We start from the raw sequence: 10375 nt of genomic DNA on the forward strand, positions 1-10375 counted from the left end.
CCAATGCTTTCAATAATCTTAAACAAAATGCATCCTTTATATGGTTGTTGACTATATTAGCATTGCTATTAATTACAAAGGGAGCTCTTGTGGCCCCATTAGTAGGGAGTTGTGCTGCCCACTCAAAAGTGGACAGTTCAAATCCACCAACTCTGTGAGAGAAAGATGAACCGTCTGCCCCCCATGCAATTTACAGACCCTGAAAACTTACTGGAGGATCAGCTGTGAGTTTGTTCCATCTCAACAGCAATAAGATATTTTTTATTAATTAAAAAAAACCAAATTATGTTGTTGTTATGTGCTGTTGAGTCCCCTGTGACCCATAGTGACCCTATGTACAGCAGCTCTGAAGCCTGCCCTGTCCTGAACCAGTCTCACTGATTCTGACACACCAACCCCCATTGCCCCAATTATACTTTATATTTTTTCTTTTCTGTGTCAACACTTTAAAATGTGAATTATACTGGTATCAAAGGCTTTGGTACCCAACATAGAGCAATACATGGTATATTTTGTGAACACTGCTCATGCAGTTTACATGAACTTTGGTGGTATATTTCAGAGAGAATTTCATTGGTAACCAAAGACCACACCTCTCTGGTAGTCCAAATCCAGCTGTGGTTCTTACTGAGCAGTGGATCTACTCTCTCGCTATTTACAGTCTCAGAAGCCCAGTGCAGGGTCAGTCATGAGTTTGTTCTGATTTGACAACCATGACTTTTTCTGTAGGGTTGGTTTTTTTTTTGTCTAAAATGATTTTGTGTTTATCCTTAGTTCCTTAGAGATAACTTTACATTCTTGGAATTTCCAGAATAACTGATATGCTTTTGTTAACAGTAAGCCTCCAGGTCTTCAGGCTATACCTGTGATTTTGTGCTAAAGAGGTGACTCAGATAGGGGCTGGGCAGACTTGAAGGGCCACCTCACGATGTCAGCTCTCCTGGAGGGCTAGAGTGGGAGCAGGGCAATGATACAGTCCACCTTGTCTATGTAACAAGTGTCCAAAAAGGGCTCCCCCGGTTTCCTTGCTGGGCTTATTGCTGACCCAACTGGGAAGGTAGCTAGTTCCTTTTGGGAAATGGAAGTTTTGTGCCGAGAACCCTCCCTGACTTTTCCTCTATATCTCTTCATTTGTATCTTTTTTGCTGTATGAAAGTTGTAATTGTTATTTCCATGAATTGTTCTAGTGAATTATTGAGCCCAAATGAGTAATGGGAGTGAACACCTCCAATGTCAGGGGCCTGGGAATCCTGAATGAGGGCACCAAGAAGGAGTTGATGGAACTTCTGAGTTTGCATCCTGCAAGCCAGTCATGAGAATGTTGGGGAAGTCACAAGATTGCATCTAGTGTCTGAAGTCTTGGGCAGACAGCATTCTGGAATACTGTGCTTTTAATATGTGAACTCTAACCTCCAACCGGGTACAGTCAGAAGAAAAAGTACTATAAGTGCGACTGGTGTCAGAATAGAAGTAGCAGAGATCTGAAACATATAAGGGACCTCTCCAGAGTACTTTCAGTCTGGAGCCTAAGGTGCACCTGACCCAGGCCATGGTTTTTGCAATTACTTGCTATGCATCAGGAAACTGGGCAGTGACTAGGGATAATAGAAAGAGATTTGATGCCTTTGAGCTGTGGTGCTGGAGAAGAGTATTGAATATACCATGGGCTGCTAAGGAGAACAAACAGTTTTGTCCTGGAGAGGGTTAAACCAGGCTGCTGCTTGGAGCCAAGGATTCTGAAGCTTTGTCTGACATACTTTGGATATGTTGCAAGAAGGGACCAGTTCTTGGAGAGGGATGTCATGCTTTGGAGGGTGGAAGGACAGTACAAGAAAATCTTTGATGAGATGGATTGACTCAAGTGACTGGGGTAAAGGGGTCGGTGTGTCAGAGACAATAAATTGGCTCAGGATAGAGCAGGGTTCACAGTTGTACATAGGGTCGTTATGAGTCACAAGTGACTCTATATCACATAACAACAACAACAACAATCCCTCTCTGTTGGACACTCTGGCAGCATAGTCCATAGGCAATGTGCTACAGATTCATGGGTGGCTCCATCTCTCTGGGAATTTGAATCCATGAACAGCTCTGCAGAAGAAAGAGCGGCAGTTTCCTCACTTGTAATTTACATTTTCCCTAAAACCCGATGAAGGGTTAACTATGAGTGGATTCCAGCTCAACAACAATGAGTTGCATTGAGTTGAATCCCGCTCTAGAGGAGTCCTTGAGTGATAGAAATGTTTACGTTCTCAACTACTAGCCAAAAGGTTGACAGTTTGAACCTACCCAGAGACAGCATAGAAGATAGGCCTGATGATCTGTTTCTGGCACTATAATCTTGAAATCCTATGGGACAGTTCTATTCTGCTCATATGGTGTGGTCATGAGCTGGTCTTGACTTCATTGACTAAGGGCAATTAGCAACAAAAATCCCTCTGAAGGTGAGAGGATTCATTGCTGGGAGAGGAATAATGGATGTTGGTTTCTTACTTGTCTCATAACAGTTGTGCTTTTCTTACTCTTTTTATAGATGGTACAGTTATTGTTGGAGACGTATCCTACAAATTGAAAACCCCTAAGAATCCGGAACTAGTGCCACAGAACTACAGTAAGTAATGTTTATTAATTTATTGAAATTTTCTGTTGGGGAATTTTCAAACAAACATAAGACCAGGCAGTATAGCTTGACCTTGAGCTACAACACGTAGCAGCAGTACGCCAATCTTGCTGTACCTGCCTGCTGCTCTAAGGATTTGTGGCCTTGGAAACCCAGGGGAGGGTTTCTGCGAGCTCAAATGACTTGATAGAGGGGCTTGGTTACTCCATTGTAGAAATATGTAACTTTTAAAAAAATTGTTTATCTATTCTTTTGCTCATGCAAACTTGGATGGTTTGTATATCTTGACTGCTATGAATGAGGGAGGTGCTGAACAAGTCCTGAATGAGTCCTCTGGTCATAATTTCCCTTCTATTGATAAAATAATTAGGGATTGAATTCATGGGTTGTAGGTAGATACCTATTTAACTTTCTAAAAATTCCAAAACAATTATCTAATAAAGTTGTATAATTTTATGCTTTGACTAATAGTCTCGCTTTAGATTCTTGCCAACCTTTGTGTAGTCTTTTTATTATTATTCTAATAGATATTAGACTCATTCTACTAGATGTTAAATTAGAATTCATTATGATTTTTAAAGTAACTGCTTTATTGAGATATGACTCATGACCATAAAATTAACTTGTAGAAATTGTGTAATTCACTAGTTTTAATAAGTTCACAAGGAAGCTCTGGTGGCCTAATAGCAAGAAGTGGCACTGCAATCCCAGAGGTACGTGGTTGAAATCCACCAGATGCTTTGCTGGAAAAGGAGGGGCAATCTCCTCCTACCAGTTAGATCTGATTTGATGGTTGTTGTTGTTGTTATGTGCCATCTAGTCGTTTACGACTCATAGCGAACTTATGTACAACAGCCCTAAACCCTGCTCTATCCTGCACCAACCACACTGCCTCTGACACACACCCATCCCGATTACCCCAGTCACCGAATCAATCCATCTCATAGAGGGTCTTCCCCTCCTGCGCCGTCCCTCCACCCTCCCAAGCATGATGTCCCTCTCCAAGGACCCGTCCCTCCTGGCAACATGTCCAAAGTATGTAGACAAAGCCCCAGAATCCTTGCCTCCAAGGAGTTGCTTGGTTTAATCCTCTCCAAGATGAATCTATTTGTTTTCCTGGCAGTCCATACTCTTCTCCAGCACCACAGCTCAAAGGCATCAACTCTCCTTCTGTCCTCCCTAGTTATTGTCCAACTCTCTGATGCATAACAAGCGAGTGCAAATACCATGACCTTTATCAGGCGCACCTTAGTTTCCAGAGAGACACCGTTGCTCTTGAGTACTTTAGAGAGGTCCCTAATAGCAGACTTTCCCATCGCGATACGTTTTTTGATTTCCTGACTGCTGGTGCCAAGAGTGTTGACTGTGGAGCCGAGCAAACTGAAGCTGTGAACAATCTCAATCTCTTCGCCATCCATCCTGACGCTGCCAATTGGTCCAGTGGTGAGAATCTTTGTCTTCTTGACATTGAGCCTCAGTCCATACTGAAGGCTGCAGTCCTTGACCCTTCGCAGCAAGTGCATGAGGTCCTCCTCAGTTTCAGCAAGGAGGGTTGTGTCATCTGCATAACGCAGATTGTTAATAGACCTTCCACCAATCCTGATGCCACAATTCTCCTCATAGAGCCCAGCCACTCGGATAATCTGCTCTGCATACATGTTGAAAAGGTATGGAGACAGGATGCATCCCTGGCGTACACCCTTCCCAATTTTGAACCATGCAGTGGTACACACAAAAAAATAATAAAATTTAAAAAAAAAATTCACGGAATTATTTTACCAGCACCTCTGGGATTGCAGTATAGCTTCTTCCCACTAGGCCACCAGATCTCCCTCAAGCATTATATTTTATGTAATTAATTACCAGTGGACATTCCCATCATTATCTTGTCTTTTCACCTGAATCCTTCCCATTTTGCACCCCCCGCCCCCAGCTGGTTAACTCTGTGGTTCTGCCCCTACCCGTCCTCAGTCCTCTACTCTCACCCCTTCCCTGTTGCCTTTAAGGAAGAATGGGTTTTCTTACTCTGTCATGCTGGTGGCACTTTCCTTATGGTGGTTTTAATTTGCATCTACCTGATAAATAATTACCGTGAGCATATTTTTAAATATGGAAACATTTATGTAAAAGTTTTTTCTTTTTTAATTTTCTATATGCCTTAGCTTATTTTTAAATTTTTACTTTTATTTGTGTGAACATTTACAAATCATGTTGGTTTTTCATGCAAGATGTTAAAAGTTTTTTACCTTTGCCTTTTGGGCCTCTTTCCTATGAAGTGTTTTTTATCTATGTTTAAAAAGTATTTTTATTAATGATTTGAAAAAGTTTTTAAAAATATACATTTGGATATAATAAATATACACATACACAGATAGGTGTAGGTCAAAGAAAAAAGAGCCTTAACACAATGGATTGGTATGGTGACTGTAACAATGGGCTCTAGTGTGTCTTGGATTGTGGGGATGGCGTAGGCTAGGGCAAGGATTGGATCTGTTGTTCATAGAATTGCTGTTAGTCATAGAGAGAGCTCTGTTGGCCTAGTGGATAGAAAGTGATGCTACCAAGACAAAGAAGGGTGATTTTAATTTGCGGCTCTCAGGCCTGGTTTTAATTATTTTTGGTCAAACATTCTTCTGAGTGGTATAGCACTGGTCTGTCCATTTGCTGTACAGAGGTAACCTGTGGTTAATGTGATGCTAACCACTGTGACACTGATGTGTCAAATGTGATAATGGTTACCCAGGTGGACAGTGTTTGGTGAAGCTCCCTAGTTAAAACAGGCTTGGAATCAGGAGTGGTGTCCACCTCTGAAATAGCTTGCCTCCAGAGACTCTATAAAGGTGTAGAAATGACCAAAGTTATACAAGTGTTCAGGTCTTTCATTCATAGGGTCGCTATGAGTCATCTACAACTCGATGACACTTAACAACATGTATGTATTAGGAATACTTTTTCTCAGTCTATTGCTTGCCTTTTCATTTTCTCATACCACAGACTGCCAAAAGAATGAACAAATCTATTTTGGAAGAAGTACAGCCAGAATATTTGTTAAAAATGAGAATGGCAAGACTTTATCTCACGTACTTTAAACATATTATTGTTGTTGTTATATACCATCAAGCAAAAACTAACTCATAGCTGACTTTCCAGTGATATTTTAGAGCCTGTAAAGCAGAAGAGAGAGGATTTGAACTGTGTGTCTTTCAATTGGCAGCACAACTCTTTACCTCTAAGCCACCAGAGCTCCCCATCTGGACAGGTTATTAGGAGAGAGCAGTAAGATACTGCTCTGGCAATGCAAAGGTACGTGATTTGAATCCAGCAGCTGCTCCATGGGAGAAAAATGGGCAGTCTCCTCCTGTGTGCAGTTAACTGAAAGTCCACCGGAGGGTCAGCTATGGGTCAGTTAACCCTCGATGGTGCACAAAAACAACATTCCCTAGAGAAGGATATCATGCTTGGTAGTGGAGAGCGAAAAAGTGGGAGATGCTCAGCAAGATGGAATGACACAGTGATGGCAACAATGAGCTCAGATACAGCAATAATTATGAGGATGATACAGGATCACACAATATTATATTATGTTGTATATAATTTTGATAGTTATTTGGAACCAACTCAGTGGTACCTAATGAAAACATCTTTTGGTTATAATAACTTATATTCAGTCACACATTTGTTTTTCATTGCTTCTTGTCTTTGAAATCTTTACCTACTCTAAGGTGAAGATAATGCCAGTTTTCTTTTTCTTCTTTTTTTTTTGGTTTGTATTTTTGTTTTTATTTGTATAGGAATGCAACTCCAAAGCTAAAGAATAAGGTAAATAGTTTTTCTGATCTTAAAGATGTGTCTTCAATGTTATTTTTTTTTTCTGTTGAAATCAGTTTTTTTACATTTATTATTAATTTCAGTGAAAATTTATGAGACTTTGGATTTCCACTCATTCATTGTTGCACTTTTCTCCCCTCCCAACCCTCCCCCCTAGTATACTACCCTCTTGGAAAAGTAAAAGAAAAATTATTTCATTGTTTTACAATCCCTCCCCTCCAGGCCCACTCCACTATGCAGCCTTTGCCAGTTTTCTTTTAAAAGCTTTGTAGTCCTTGTAGCATTTCTTCTCAATCATAAAAGCTTTTTATAGCAGTTCTGTTGTATGTTTGCTAGATATGAATTCTCTGTTTTAACCTCTCTAAAATGTTTTTCATTTTCAAAAGATAAGTTTTGAGATATGGAGTACCAGTTTTTACTTTTTAAGTAGTACTTTAAAGATGTTATATTCTATTGTTTTCAATGATAAACCATTTATTGTTGTTGTTGTTATGTGCCGTTGAGTCACTTGTGACTCATAGCGACCCAACAGCCCTAAACTCTGCTCTGTCCTGTGCCAATCGCACTGTCTCTGACACCTGTACCTAATTTGGTACATTTTGAACACCTCTCTCCTCTTCATTTAATATCCTTCTTTCTTTCCCTCCCTCTCTCCCTCCCTCTCTTCTTTCTTTTTCTCTCTCACTTCTCTCTCCTCTCTGTCTTTCCTACTTTCCTCCCTCCCTCCCGCCCCTCCCCCTCCTGCTCTCTCCCCACCAGCATTTTCGCTTTGGTGTCCCCAGGTTGTTTTTGTTTGCATTTATCTTCAGTGGGGTTCTCTGGTCTTCTTCACTTAGTAAGAAAACCTGTCTTGCTGTCAGAAGCCACATCAGTGGAAGCCAAGACACCATGAGAGGAGTTTTCTTCAGCTTTTTTTTTTTTTTTGCCTACCACACTTTGCCTCACATTAGCTAAAGACTTGAATTGTCCTGGAGGAATTTCTGTTACCTTTTCTGGCCCACTTCTGCGTTCAGTGGAGTAAGGCTTAGCAGCAAGATCAGATCCAGTATATTTCAGGAAGGCAGTTTTTCGGCTTCTACCCTGCTTGTGGCTTTCAGTGTACAAAACTCTGTACTTGGTGAAGGCCCATGGAAAGATGTGGAAGGATAGGTTCAGAATGTCTCTGTGACTGGACTTCTCAATATATCATCTCACCATGGAAAACCATGTGGGGCCAAAGTCAGTTAAAAATTTGACTTGAAACGGAACTCTGGTGGCTTAATGGCAAGAAGTTGCACTGCAGTCCCAGAGGTGCGCGGTTCGAATCCACCAGATGCTCTGCTGGAGAAGGAGGGACAATTTCCTCCTGTACCAGTCAGATCTGAAAAAAATGAAAAGAAATTTTTTTTTCTTTGTTTCTCCTTATATGTGTACTTGCATAAGGGCTGCTCCCTCTTTCTGCTATTCTTTGATTCCCTTTCATTAAGGATGAAAGGGTTTGTTTTTTTTCTCAAATGGTCTTTTTTTCCCTTCAAAAGGGTTCATACTTCCTAGCATTTAGTTCATTTATATTTCTTTGTGTCCTTAGCTGTATGATAGGTTTTGAGAAATTGTGATTTTTTTTTTTATAATTTTTCTGGTTGTTAGAATGGAAGTAAAATTCTACTGCAACTCTTCATCTTAACTGGAAGTGGGAGTCAGGAACATTTATTTTTAATGTCTGTTATTTAATAGCTGTGCCTAATTATATTATTATAATAGGCAGGTTTCCTTTCCTGGAGGTGAGGCTGGTAACAAATTCTTGTCTTAATGCTCCAGGAAAAAATTTACAAAATGGGTCTATATATTAAATGCCTCATAAGTACATGATGATAGAGAGAAAGAGATATATCCCCCTGCAACACCCCTTCCCCCCCCCCCAGTTTCTGAGCCTTTTCTTATTAGGAACGTAGCTAACTTTCTACAGTAAAATTCAGAACTAAGGGATAATAGTCATGCTTGATAGGCATTAAATAGGAAAACTTTAATATAGTTGAGTTCTGTAGGAAAATCATTACTTAGGGTGAAATTATATTTAAAATTGGGGTTATGCTAATTTCTAGATGTGTGAGTTTCTATGGGTTATTTAGTGACATTGAGTCTCTTTTTTTAAAATTTATTATTAATTTCAATGAAAATTTACAGAGACTTTGGATTTCCATTCATTCATTGTTATACTTTTCTCCCCTCCCACCCCTCCTCCTTAGTACACTACCCTCTTGGAAAAGTAAAAGAAAAGTAAAAGAAAAATTCTTTCATTGTTTTACAATTCTTCTCCCCAAGTCCACTCCACTATACAGCCTTCGCTCTGGACTCCTGCCATGACAAAAATCCCTAATAATTTTCCCTCTTAAACAGTTTTCTCCCTCATCTATTTCAATGCAGTATACATTATTGAACCCATCCTTCTCAGTCTCCTCCCAACTACGAGGTGTAAATATTATATGAAATAGTTAGCTTGTGTGAAACATGTAGGATAGTGCCTGACACATGTTATTGTAGTGTGCTGAGGAGTCATTTGTGACTTATAGCGACCCTATTTATAGCTCTGAATCCTGCCCTATCGTGAACCAATTTCATTGTCTCTGACACATCTACACACCCCACCCCCATTACCCTAGTCACTGAGTCAATCCATCTCATTTAGGGTCTTCCTCAATTGAGCTGCCTCTCCACCCTTCCAAGCATGATGTGTTTCTCCAAGAACTGATCCCTCCTGGCAACGTGCTCAAAGTATGTGACATGGAGGGTCCAAATCCTTGCCTCTAATGAGCAGTATGGTTTTACTCCCTCTAGGATAGACCTGTTTGTTCTCTTAGCAGTCCATGGTATATTCCATACTCCAGCACCACAACTCATAGACCTTGATTCTTCTTTTGTTTTCCTTAGTCATTGTCTAGTACTCTGATGTTATACATAGGGTTTTCTAACCTGACATTTTGTAAGTGGATGGCCAATCTTTCTCCCTAATCTCTCTTAATTTGAGTGCTCAGCTTTCTGAGAGCTATGTTTGACAGACAAACATTCTACCCAAAAGAGCTGATGAGATTATGCAGGTCACAGATCAGGTGCTGGTCCCAGGGGCTCACTCCTTCAGCACATTTGTTTTCCCATCTTCACTCCACCTTCCAGCATCCAGCTCAAGTCCCTCTCCTAGCCTCTCAGGCATATCCCATCCCCAGCCCCCAAACCCTTCAACCAGCTCTGGTGTGATGACTCAGACCTCCCACCATCTTTGTCTTCCCCATTCATTTCCACTCCCCTGTGATATTGGTGCTCTTGGTACAGGAGTGGATGGTCTCCATACAATGGGGGCAGCTTCACTGCAGTTGAGTCAGTTCTGAACCATAGCAGCCTTCCTTTGGGTTTCTGAAACTGCAGTTTGCAACTGGAAGAAACTCTCTTTGTTTTACATGCTTGTAGGTGATGCAAGCTGATGTTGCAGAGACTGGTGAGCATTGTAGACTGTCAGTTGCAGTTGTTGTTTTTGTTGATTGCTGTCGAGTTGAGCACAACTCATAGCGACCCTATGAAAAAAGGCCTGAAGCCTTTCTAGAACTATCATCATTTCTCCAGGTTCATAGAATTTCCAGAGGCATGTGGTTTAGGAAGTGGATGCCACTCCTAATTCCAAACCTATCTTATACTGGGAGCTCCACCAAACACTGTCCTCTATGGGCAGCTGTTACGGCATCTGACCTCCAGTGGCATAAGGTTCAGCTTCAAAGCAAACCCAGATACCTCAGTACAGCAAATTGACAGAAGAGTACTGTACAACTTAGAAGAATGTTCCTACAAAACGAAATAACACTAGACCTTTGACATGAAGCATAGCTATGATGTTGAGGCTTTATTGTTCAAAATGGATTTCCTAGCCATTTATTGACTTTGACTTTGCCATGTGAATGG

The 10375-nt window shown here is 40.7% G+C and overlaps 1 protein-coding gene across 1 annotated transcript in view; it reads left to right on the plus strand.

Moving 5' to 3' along the window:
• The window catches only part of VWA8 (von Willebrand factor A domain containing 8), a 519526-nt gene that overhangs the window by 31033 nt on the left and 478118 nt on the right, over positions 1-10375 (plus strand). The window contains exon 2 of the mRNA XM_006884567.1: positions 2534-2611. Coding sequence (XP_006884629.1) covers positions 2534-2611 — 78 coding nt within the window. The remainder of the gene's footprint in view (positions 1-2533; positions 2612-10375) is intronic.

The sequence above is a fragment of the Elephantulus edwardii genome, unplaced genomic scaffold, assembly GCF_000299155.1.
Source record: "Elephantulus edwardii isolate Elephantulus edwardi_28Jun2011 unplaced genomic scaffold, EleEdw1.0 scaffold00036, whole genome shotgun sequence".
In the NCBI taxonomy this organism is placed as follows: domain Eukaryota; kingdom Metazoa; phylum Chordata; class Mammalia; order Macroscelidea; family Macroscelididae; genus Elephantulus; species Elephantulus edwardii.